The sequence below is a fragment of the Trachemys scripta genome, chromosome 4 (assembly GCF_013100865.1).
Source record: "Trachemys scripta elegans isolate TJP31775 chromosome 4, CAS_Tse_1.0, whole genome shotgun sequence".
NCBI lineage: Eukaryota > Metazoa > Chordata > Testudines > Emydidae > Trachemys > Trachemys scripta.
This window is the reverse complement of record NC_048301.1, coordinates 131,221,748-131,233,767: the sequence shown is the minus strand read 5'-3', so window position 1 is coordinate 131,233,767 and position 12,020 is coordinate 131,221,748. Positions and strand designations below refer to the sequence as shown.

Sequence of the window (12,020 nt, the reverse complement as noted above, 5' to 3'; positions counted from 1 at the left end):
TACGGACAGTAACAGACACTTTAAAAAGATTTTTGACAGTGGGGGTGATTTGTATAAAGCATTAGTGGTTTACCAAAGTACACCCCTGGAGTATAGCTTTTCTCCAGCTCATCTGGTAATGGGAAGAAGGATCAGATCTAATGTACCAATCACTGATAATTTGCTGAAATCTCATGACAATGAAACCATGCAGAAGATGAAAGAAAATCAGAAGTGGAAGCAGAATTATTTTGACAAAAGGGCCCGGGATCTCCCATCTCTTAACCCAGGTGATAGAGCAGGGGTAGGCAACCTATGGCACGTGTGCTGAAGGCGGCATGTGAGCTGATTTTCAGTGGTACTCTCACTGCCTGGGTTCTGGCCACTGATCTGGGGGGCTCTGCATTTTAATTTTAATTTTAAATGAAGCTTCTTAAACATTTTAAAACCTTTATTTACTTTACATACAACAATAGTTTAGTTATATATTATAGACTTATAGAAAGAGGCCTTCTAAAAATGTTAAAATGTATTACTGGCACGCAAAACCTTAAATTAAAGTGAATAAATGAAGACACGGCACAGCACTTCTGAAAGGTTGCCTACCTCTGTGATAGAGTGTGCCTGAGGAATCACACGTCTAATATTTGGGACCAAAGGGGTACCATTAAAGAACAGCTGCATCCAAGGTTTTACGTAGTCCAGACAGACAAGGGGGACACATTTTAATCAAAGGGATCTATGAGTAATCCCAGGAAGTTCCAACACTTTGACAGCTGATGTGGACTCTGGCATTTCCCAACCGGCTAATCCTTTATCATCAACAGACAAAGAAGAAACTGGCAAGGAACAAGAGAACAACTAATGAAAGGCTGATACTGAGAAGATCAGAGAGGGAGATAAAACGTCCTGAAAGACTCAGAGAGACTTGCTAACCTGGAGAAAGGGAAAGTGAGCGGTAAAGACTCACTCCAGAGAGATATTAGATGGTTGTTAGCTGTTTATTTATATATGTGTGTATTTAAGAACTAATTGGTTTTTCTTTAAGAGGGAAGATGCAGAGAGATGTTTGTGGAAGATTATAATGTAGAGATGCTCCCTCATGAGTATGATGAATCTAGGAGTTTAGAGATATGCCCTGGAAGCTGGGTGGACAACCCAGAGTAGCTGTGCACAGCAGTTCACCACAGATGCTCTCTAGTTTGTTTTATTCAAAGTTTTATTCTTTTCTCATTCACTGCTTTGTTGCTAAATGAACCCCAAGATCACTATGTGCAGCCTAGTCTGGGGGTGCCACCCCTCTCCCTCTGCCATGGAGCCCTGGGAAAAAGCAGCAGAGAGGAGCCAGACAGGGACTCCAGTCAGTAGGAGCAGAAGCAGCCAAAGCAGGAACCTCAGGATGTTCAGAGAACTTCCTACAGTACATATGCATCTAGAAGCCACACATCTATGCACCACATCTATGAAACAATGCAGCTCCAGCACCACCACATCTAGCAACCATGCAGATCCCCACCCCCTTGCCATGCATAGCCAGCGCCTCTACCCAGCTCCCACGGCACCATGTGTTTCAGGGTCTCTGCTGGGAAAAGGCCACGAAGCCTGGCAGCCCAAGAGCACCAGGGGAGCAGCGGAGAAGTGAAGGGGTTAAACATTTCCTATCAGCGCTACAGAGTTCAAACAAAGGGCATTCCCCCCCTCCCCCCCGCCGCCCGCATTCTGCCCAGGCACAACATGATGGCAATTAGACATCACTTACTATGGGCTTGGCTTTGTCAGCAAACATAATAGCCAGGAGGAAAAGGGTCTCAGAATTTCCTAACTTCTGGAGCATCTCCCTAGCCAGTGCTTCCTCTGGGAAGGCAGTTCTGCCCTAGGACGGAGAGGGGAGCAGGTGGCAAGTGTTGATTAGAACACTGGCTCCCTCTCTGCTCCAAGGCAGCACCAGCACTGGCCCCTCAGGAGCCCCCGCGTAGCACGGGCACCAGACTCGCTGGGGGCTTTGGATGCCCCAGAGCCATTATAATCAGACACTGGGTTTCCAGGCCCCACTCTGAGCCAGGAGTCAGGCCGGGGCTGTCTTCACATTCCTGCTGTCTGAAGCATGCCACTGTCATGCAGCTAATCCTCTCTCTAGTGGCGCTCAGCTCCAGGGCATACTTCTTTGTTCTGTGCCGGCCTGGGAGTGTGTAGGGCAGTGGGGGTGGAGGGGTTACATAGCCACGTGGCGCAAGGCACATGGCAACAGGAGCACAATTCACAGGCACATTCTAAATAAACACATCCCGGGAGGAAGTGTTGAAGCAGTGTTAAGTGTGTGGGCAGGCCAGAGTAGAGCAAGCAGCTCTGTATCAGGTACAGCTTCTGGGCCTCTTCTCCCCATAGCGTCTAGGGCAGCCGGTCACTACCAGCACTCCTTGTGGAGCTGGACACATTCACTGCCATCATGATCACTATGGGCTGGCCTGTCAATGTGGCAGGTGTGTACAGCATGGCAGATGGATAGACCCTCTGGCCATCCAGCCCTCTAAGCGGGATGGAGACACGAGGGGGTTGGAGACATGAGAGTGGCCCTGCTGCTGCAGAGGGAGGTGGGGTGTTCCTGATCTCAGCCAGGATTATAGATGGACCTGTCTTCATGCTGCCAGCAGCAGCATCCTGGCTCTGTCACAAGGTGACAGCAGAGGCTCTGCTGCACCCAGGGGATTTCCTACCTTAGGGGGATCTTCACCCGCAGGTAGCGATCCACAGCGATGGCCAGCAGAGCCAGGATGGAGCTTTCAGTGAGGATGAGGACAGGGCAGGCCACCATCAGGCAGGTGTAGAACTCCATCTGCGGCCCAATGTTGATAACGATGGCGAGTGGGATGACCAGGGTGCCCACCGCCACGTCAGCCACGGCCAGCGAGACAATGAAGCTGAAGGTGGCATCCTGCAGAGCCTGGTTCTTTTTGACAGCCCAGATCACCAGGATGTTCCCTGGCACAGACACCAAGGCAATCAGCACTTCGATGGTGATGTAGGCAACCTGGAAGGCAGAGACGGACTGTGCCATAGTGCCCTGATCCCCGCTGGAGACAGGGCCCGTCGGTCACCTGCAAACACATGGGGAAGACAGTTACCCCTGGCATTGGCATTATGCCTAGCCCACCAACTGGAGAGCAGCTGTGAGGACAGCAACCCTCACCTGTCCGTCCTCTTGCTGGCCACCTCCCTCACTGGCTCATCCCCGAACCGGCCACCACCCTGCTGGCCACACCTCCCCCACCGTACACCCACCCTCCAGCCAGCCACTTGTCCACCTCTCTCAGCAGCCCAGCCCACCCCACCCCTCAACTGACCACCCCGTCCCACCTGTCCACCCTGTCCGACCTGGCCACTCCCCTTCCACCTGTCCACCCTCCATCCGGCCACCTCTTCTCACCTGTCCACCCCTCTCCCACCTGTTCACCCCGCCTCCCTCGGCAGCCCACCCAAGCCGGTCACCAACTCCCACCTATCCACCACGCCCCAGCCGGCCACCCCCCTCACCTAGGCAGGTCCCTGCCCCCCGGAGCAGCGGGCACCTCCCAGCCGCGCTGGCCCGGCTCCGAAGTGGCTGAGTCCCGCACGCCCGTGCGCTCCTCTCTGGCAGGCAACGCGCGACTCCCGGCGGGGCAGCGGCGGACTCAGCCCGTGCGAGCGGCCGCCCGGGCTATTGGGTCTCCGCCATCCCGCGCCCGCAGCAGGCTCCTTGCCCTTGGCAGCCCGGGCTCGGGCTCGGGCTCGGGCTCAGCCGCCCCGGCGGCGCTCAGCAGCCGGACACCGCGCCCCCAGCCCGGCTCCACTCGCCGCCTGCAGCCTCCCCGGCAATCACATGGCCACACGCGCCGCGCTCAGCCCCTGCAACATTTTAAAGAGCTAGCGGCGGCTCCGCACCACCGGACCGGGCAGGGGGCGGCGGCCAGGGGCTCGGAGCCCTTCGGCTGCACTGGCGCCTAGCTCAGGATCAGGCCCAGAACCAGCCCCAGGATCCGGATCAGCCCCAGAACCAGCGCCCGAGGCAGCAGCAAACTCAGCCCCCCACCCCACAGCGAGCTCCAGCACGAGCCCCATCTCCAGGACCGCCCCACCCAGAACCACACCCTGGCTCCACCCGAGCCTCACCCCTCGCTGCGCGGTTTGCTTTGCAGGGTGATAGATTAGTGGGTCCAACGGCGGCGTCTGGCCTCAGGCTCTGATGAAGTGCCAGGCACGGGCTGTGCCGGCATCACCCTCTGTCCTTGCCGTGGTGGAAAGTGCCTGCAGCTCCCGTTTGCCAAGGGACCCGGCGCAGCCCGACAGTGGGACTGTCAGCCCGGGCAGAACTCCCAGGAGGACAGCATGTAAACACCGCCTGCGTTGTGGGGATGAATTCCCCCAGCACCTCCTGGGCTCTGTCCAAATCAAGCCCCCAAGGAGCTTGGCTGGAAGTGCCTGTGAACAGAAGAGATGCAGAAGGCACACTCATGGTCTCACCCGCACACTTATGTTTAATTCACCGGAGCCAGATTCGGACCCCCTTACTCATGCTGGAGAGAGTCTGGCGGAGAGAGTCCAGCGGAGGGCAACAAAAATGATTAGGGGGCTGGGGCACATAGCTTAGGAGGAGAGGCTGAGGGCACTGGAGTTATTTAGTCTACAGAAGAGAAGAGTGAGGAGAGATTTAATAGCAGCCTTCAACTATCTGAAGGGGGGTTCCAAAGAGGATGGAGCTCGGCTCTTCGCAATCCTGGCAGATGACAGAACAAGGAGCAATGGTCTCTAGTTGCAGTGGGGGAGGTCTAGGTTGGATATTAGGAAACACTATTTCACTAGGAGAGTGGTGAAGCACTGGAATGAGTTATTTAGGGAGGTGGTGGAATCTCCACCCTTAGAGGTTTTTAAGGCCTGGCTTAACAAAGCCCTGTCTGGGATGATTTAGTTGGTGTTGGTCCTGCTTTGAGCAGGGGGTTGGATTAGATGACCTCCTGAGGTCTCTTCCAACCCTAATATTCTATCATTCTATATTTGGGAGCACCACTAAGAGCTCCTCTGACATCAGCAGGGCTAGGCACAGACTCAGGGACTATTCCGTGTTAGGGGAGTTCGGTCAGGACCTAGGTTTGGAGGCAGAACTGGGTCTGAAGAGATGCCAACAGCATTCAAGGCCACACCTGTGCCATATGCCCCGGAAGAAGCTGGTTAGCTGTGCTATCCTGCTACCTGTGGAATTTCCTGCCCCCGCCCCTCCCCGGTATTCCCCAATAGCAATGCACTGTCTGCATTTGCAAGGCTACTGAATAACTATGAATGCCTGCCTGGACCAATATCCAGCCCCTTCAGTCCTAAAATCAACATGCACAATTAGCAGAGACCGGGAAGTTTACATAACTAGATTTGTCTTAGATTAATTATTAGGTGTAGTTCAAGCAAGAGTCTCCAAAATATCAGGGACCACGTGTAGCTATGAAACAGTACTGCCTTTCACTTTGTGTCCCAAACCCTTAAAGGGTGGAGCTCACGCAGGTCAGTAGCCATTATGTTCCCAGGATTCAGCAGGGATACACACTGTGCTCTCTCTAGGGGGAGTTGACTTTTGTTCTTTCTTGTTCAGCTGGTCTCATAAACCTAAATGAAAGGCCATTTGGATTTAGAACAGTGGTTTTCAACCTGTGGTCCATGCACCCCTAGGGGTCCACAGACTATGGCTAAGATTTCCAGAGGGACTTGCATCTCCATTTGAAATTTTTTAGGGGTCTGCAAATGAAACAAGGTTGAAAACCACTGATTTAGAAGATCTGTTTGCTCTTTCTGGACAGCAAGTATAATAACCATTGTAAGGAGGAAGGATGGGTTGGCAGAAACAATCATTTGGTACTTCTCTGGCCCTCAGAGTAGCTGAGAGCATCCTCACACACGCCTGTTAGGCAGGGCAATTCTATTATCCCAGTTAAACAGATGAGGAACTAAGGCTCAGAGGGACTCGGGGAGACAGCTGCTGGGAGATGTAACTCCCAGCACAGGCAGACACATATGCTAGCTCTGCTCCAACTAGCACCTAAAAATAGCAACGTGGCTGTGGTGTCACCTTGGGCTAGCCACCCAAGTTCAGTCTGCCCTGACCCCTGGGTATGTACTCAGCAGGCAGCTAGCCCATGCCACTAGACTGCGATTTTTAGGTGATAGCCCATGTGCTACCCATTCTGGGAATCACACCTCTCAGCTGCCATGTGCACATACCTTCAGTGACTTGTCCGAGGTCATGCAGGGCAGGCAAAAAAGCAAACAGGATGTTAGAAATAATTAAAAAGGGGATAGAGAATAAGACGGAGAATATCTTATTGCCCTTATATAAATCAATGGTACGCCCACATCTTGAATACTGCGTACAGATGTGGTCTCCTCATCTCAAAAAAGATATACTGGCACTAGAAAGATATACTGGGGGGAGGGATAGCTCAGTGGTTTGAGCATTGGCCTGCTAAACCCAGGGATGTGAGTTCAATCCTTGGGGGGGCATTTAGGGAACTGGGGTAAAAATCTGTTTGGGGATTAGTCCTGCTTTGAGCAGAGGGTTGGACTAGATGACCTCCTGAGGTCCCTTCCAACCCTAATATCTATGATTCTAGAAAAGTTCAGAGAAGGGCAACTAAAATGATTAGGGGGTTGGAATGGGGGTCCCATATGAGGAGAGATAAAAGAGGCTAGGACTTTTCAGCTTGGAAAAGAGGAGACTAAGGGCGGATATGATAGAGGTATATAAAATCGTGAGTGATGTGGAGAAAGTAGATAAGGAAAAGTTATTTACTTATTCCCATAATACAAGAACTAGGGGCCACCAAATGAAATTAATGGGCAGCAGGTTTAAAACAAATAAAAGGAAGTTCTTCTTCACACAGCGCACGGTCAACTTGTGGAACTCCTTGCCTGAGGCGGTTGTGAAGGCTAGGACTATAACAGGGTTTAAAAGAGAACTAGATAAATTCATAGAGGTTAAATCCATTAACGGCTATTAGCCAGGATGGGTAAGAAATGGTGTCCCTAGCCTCTCTTTGTCAGAGGGTGGAGATGGATGGCAGGAGAGAGATCACTTGATCATTACCTATTAGGTTCACTCCCTCTGGGGCACCTGGCATTGGCCACTATCAGTAGACAGGATACTGGACTAGATGGACCTTTGGTCTGACCCAGTATCGCCGTTCTTATGTAGGGCCTCTGTGGCAGAGCGGGGAATTGAACCAGCTCTCCAAAGACCCAGGCTAGTGCACTAACCCCTGGCCAGCCTTCCTCCAAGGGAGGAGCTCCAAGACAGCGAAAGAGCAACAAACCTACCTCCTGGTTAAAACAAACAAACAAACAAACAGAAAATCTAATAGGACAACTATGGAAATATGGGACTGTTTCCAGTTTCACTAAAAGGAGGAACAAGGCGGATTTTATGTCTGCGGGTTCAAAGTGTGTTGTGAAGGATATTGATTAAAAAGATCATTTTTCTAATGTTGTAGGGCCAACTGGCATTTGCAGGATTTAGGTTTTCCACTGGGACTAAGTGACTTCCAGTAGAAAGTCTTGCCAGAGGTTCTTAAAAAGCAGGAGATGCCCAAAACTAACCTTGTAGCTGAAAGATCTAAGTTCCATCTAAGGGCACAAATGGAAGGAGAAAATATCTCTGGATTTCTAGCCAGTCTGCCAAAGCTTTCACTGGGTTCTGGCAAAGACTGCACATTCATTTTGCAGAAAAGAATAAGTTGTGATTGATGCTTAATTCGAGGTGGCAATAGAAAGAACACTTCTTTGGCCAGGCCCTGTGACGCATTGCATCATGTTTGCCACTTCTAGGTCACCTGACCAGATCACGTCAACTAATGATTTCCCGTTTGTGTCTGAGGAATTTCAAATATTCCTCAGGATAGTAAAGCACTCTGATCATCATCCAGCAGCGAACGGATCAGCAGAGAGCTGTGGGCAGAGACTTGGATTGGGAATGAAAGTGTAACTAACATTAGAATGGACCAACAAGTTCCTGCAGAACAGTGTTAGAACATTCAGGTGCCACCGTCTAAGCATGATCATTTATCATTGCTGGCTGGATCTATACAGAACATCGGGACCATGTCCCAAGGAAAATATAGACAATACAGACAACTGAAACCCAGAGCAGTGGAACCATCTCTTGACAATGAAGTGGGGGGGGTTGATCACAGGCGCCGACTTTCCAAAGTGCCAGGGCGGTGCTTTAACCCCCGGCTGTGCCCCAGACTCTGTCTCCATCCACCCCTTCCCCCAAGGCCCCACCCCTGCCCTGCCTCTGCTCTCCCCAGCCCCTTCCTGCCCAGTTCCATCCCCAACCTTGAACATGCCCTGTCCCCGCTCCTCCCACCTCACCTCATGGGAGGCACAGGGAGGGAGAGGGAGACACTGATCCCCGGGCCCACCGGCGGGTGGGAGGTTCTGGGGCGGGGGAGCTGATAGGGGGGCTGCCAATGGGTGCTCGCATGCCTCCTGACTGCAAGATGTCAATGTGGCTGTATTATTTATTATTGGTATTATGGTAGTGTAAGGGAGCAGGGCTCCAGTGTGCTTGGTGCTGTACAAACAGAACGAGGATGGCCCCTTCTCTGAAGAGCTCACAATGGAAGTACAAGACAACGCAAGTATATAACGAGCGATTACGACACACAGATGGGGGCAGGTGCAAGGTAATAATGAGGCCACTAGGAGCGGCATGACAAGCTGCGCTCTCGGCACACCAGCGGCCACTCTGTTGTCAAGTTCTTTGTCTGCATCCCAGCAGCAGAGAGTGTTCAGAGGCAGGTGACTAGCAGAGGTTTATGGGGCACCAGGAGAGGAAGCACGGAGGTGCTGGTTGGACAATTTGACCAATGAGCACTGGAGGATGGCACCATTGGCAGAGTAGCAGCAGGAGTGAGCATCTCTGTAGTGTGGATGAGATAACAGGTAGGGTGGTGATAGGCCATGATGAGCCTTAAAAGCGAAGAGGAGTAGCTAGCATCTGATGTGGCAGGGAAGGGGGGGGGGGCAGCCGAGGGACATGCAGAGAGGGGTGATATGGCCAAAGCAGCAAGCCCAAAACAGCAGTTTGTTGAATGGATGCAAGTGGATTTATACAGGCTGGGAAGGGTGTGTGTGTTTGTGTGTGTGTGGCCGGGGGAAGGGTGAGGAGACATAGTAGTGAAGATGTGAGATGACGAGAGGTTTAGCCATGTGGACAGCGGACAGGCCAATCTCACAACTGTCCTGAAGGAAGAAGTGGCAGGATTTTGACACGGCCATGGCAGAAAAGCCATTTGCTCTCACATCCAGAGCTTCAGCTAAAGCAGAGGGAAACTGTGCTCTGGCAGTAGAGGACAATGGGGATGCGTGTGTGCGTGGAGGGAGGAATGTAAGTGAATCAGGAAATCTCCGTGTTGCCCTGTAGGAGGAAGTTTACATTGATTACAGGCCACAAGCCTCTCGTTAAAGTTATGGGGTTTAAAGTGGGACTCCAGGGTCAGCTTTAGCGGCTGCTGCATAATGGAAAATCCAGCCCACGACGTTGGGTAGAAGCCATTTGCTAACGCACCAGCCTCGCCACCTGCACTTTAGAGTGGGAAAGTCCTTTTGGAGAATCTCTGTTCAGGAATGAATATGAAGAAACCTCCATCAGAGAAAGATAAAACTGCCCAAACTCAGGCCCTGTGCAAGCCTTATAAGTGATGAACTGACCCCACATGGAACCCCAAATCATGCTCTCATAGCTGTATGATGAAGTTACTTACATGTAGCAACATTCCTGTGCGTGACACCAGAAGCCTTGTGTGATGGGACCAGGAAGCAGTGATGTAGCATCCCACTAGGGTAGGTCTACACTGAAATCACAGGTATGATTGTCTCAGGTGAATGACTGCATTTTTTCAGGTCAGTTCACCTTTTTTGGACTGTTCTGTTTCAAGAATGGTTCAAGAAAAAGTCCAAATCCAGAACTGCCAATGCCAGACGTTCCAAAGCACGAGTCTGGCTTAAAACTCCACCCTCGCCCATTGTGTGCTTGATTGCCTCAAGGTCAAAAAAACTCAACCTTCAGTATGCACCCAAAAGTGTGACTTCCATGGTCACGGATTGGAGGAGGCTCCATCTACCCTTGCCTACCATTGAGATGGTGGGAGCTGCTCTTCTTTGCCCCCCCCCCCCCCTTCGCTACACAGGATAGAAACCGGCCCCTGTCACATTTTTCTTACATGCTCTCCCATAGTCTCCAACACTCACTTGAAACCCCCACCCCTCATATTTCCTTCCCTTTCCCCTTGGCCTTGCCTACCTCCCATGCACCCCACAGTCTGCCTTGCTCCCCTACTTTCCTCTAACTCCCATTAGTTTCCTGTCCAGTTTCGGATCACATTCCCCCTCCCCCACCATCTCATTCCCTGTCCCCTGCTGGGCTCTCCCACGGTGACTATAGGGGCCACCATCTTCCCTGAGGGCAACCTGGTTTCAGCCCCTTTGGACACAATGGAAGATGGGGGCCAGCTTGGTGAGGGCAGCCCGTGGCTCTAGTCCCACTAACAGTAATGAGAGAGGGCAGCCATTTTGGATAAGGGCAGACCATCACAAAACTGGAAGCTGAAATCAGACATTCATGGGAACCCTCAAAAATGCACCGGACTCACGATGAAATCATGAGAGTTGGCGACACGGCTTTCATTCTCCGGTCCTCCAGGGTATAGAATATCATAGAATATCAGGGTAGGAAGTGACCTCAGGAGGTCATCTAGTCCCACCCCCTGCTCAAAGCAGGACCATGACAAAGGGGTCAGGGTGACACATGAACAGGGGCTTGGGAACAGCTCTGGGTCACCCAAAATACTGAGAAAGTCTGACATAAAACAGACAGTGCAGGCGCAGCAGAGCTCCAACATGGCAAACTCTGCACCTCAGGCCTGGGTGCTACACACCCAGCCCACCTCTCTGCTGTCTAGAAATGGCCCAGGAAACTCTGCACAGGAGCCAAGAGTCAGCTGCCATGGGGGATATGAAGCAGCCCCCCCCCAGAGGAGCGGCTCACGCTGCATTAGCTGCATACATTCATTGCAACAACCAACCCTCAGGTCTCCCTCAGGACCTGAATCTCCACTGGTGCTGTGTTGCATTCATGATGGCTGCCATGTTGGCCGGCACACCAGGGCCTGAACTAGGGATCTCCAGAGCTAAAAGCACAAACTGCTACAGCTTGAGCTAAAAACTCCCTCATTAGCTGTACAACAGACTTATATCCTCTGCTGACTGGCAACAGAAGGGGGGCCTGAAACACACTCAGCGCAGGAGTAGAAGGATATGGGGCAACATAGGGTGAGGATACCTTTGTGCTTCCTGGTCTTCGGGTCCCAGCCAGCTCCTGATGTAAGTTAGAGCAACCCTCAGGGTGTTTTATTTTGTGTGTAGGCTGTCCGAGGCCCCTACGCGACGGTGGGCAGCTAAGTATAACCGCAGCGCAGCAGTGCTCTGACTCCACACCCTTTGCGACAGGAGCTGGGAAAGAGGCTGGCTCTAACTGGCTGGCTGAGTAGGCTTACTTTTTTTTTTGGTCCACCACTCAGGCTTCTTTCAGTTGCCATCAGCTTTCTGAGCCATCATGTCACATTTTCAAGCTTTTCTCCTCTGCCATGTGGGCTATAAACTTAGCTTTCATAAAAAAAAAAAAAAAAAAAGTGAGATTCTCACATAATCACATGACTCCAAGAGCTAAGGCTGTAAGAAGAACTTCAAATATCACAAGAATTGGTAACATGGCTTTTCTATTTATACAAGATGGACAATAGTACCTAGTTCTTATCTAGCACTTTTCATCCGTAGATCCAGGAGCACTTTACAAAGGAAATCAGTATCATTTCTCCCATTTTACAGATAGAGAAACTGAGGTGCAGAGAAAAGTGACTTGCTCAAACTCACCCAGCAGGCCAGTGTGAGAGACAAGAATAGGGTGCAGGTCGCCTGGGTCCCAGCTCAGTGCTCTGTCTAGTGGGCCACACTTCCCCCATAAGCAC

General features: G+C 51.6%; 1 protein-coding gene across 4 annotated transcripts in view; it reads right to left on the bottom strand.

The window, feature by feature from the left end:
- The window catches only part of ADORA1 (adenosine A1 receptor), a 78,009-nt gene extending 66,388 nt beyond the window's left edge, over window positions 1-11,621 (bottom strand). The window contains exons 1-3 of one of the 4 annotated variants that reach the window (XM_034767579.1): window positions 11,336-11,621; window positions 4,126-4,434; window positions 2,694-3,074 (exon numbers count right to left, since the gene is read on the bottom strand). In XM_034767579.1, the coding sequence (XP_034623470.1) occupies window positions 2,694-3,034 (341 nt within the window). In that variant the 5' untranslated portion in view covers window positions 3,035-3,074; window positions 4,126-4,434; window positions 11,336-11,621. Of the gene's footprint in view, window positions 1-2,693; window positions 3,075-3,166; window positions 3,234-3,510; window positions 4,041-4,125; window positions 4,617-11,335 lie in introns of those variants that run through there. The other 3 variants (XM_034767578.1, XM_034767580.1, XM_034767581.1) reach the window with 3 other exon arrangements.
- Between the last annotated feature and the right edge of the window lie 399 nt (window positions 11,622-12,020).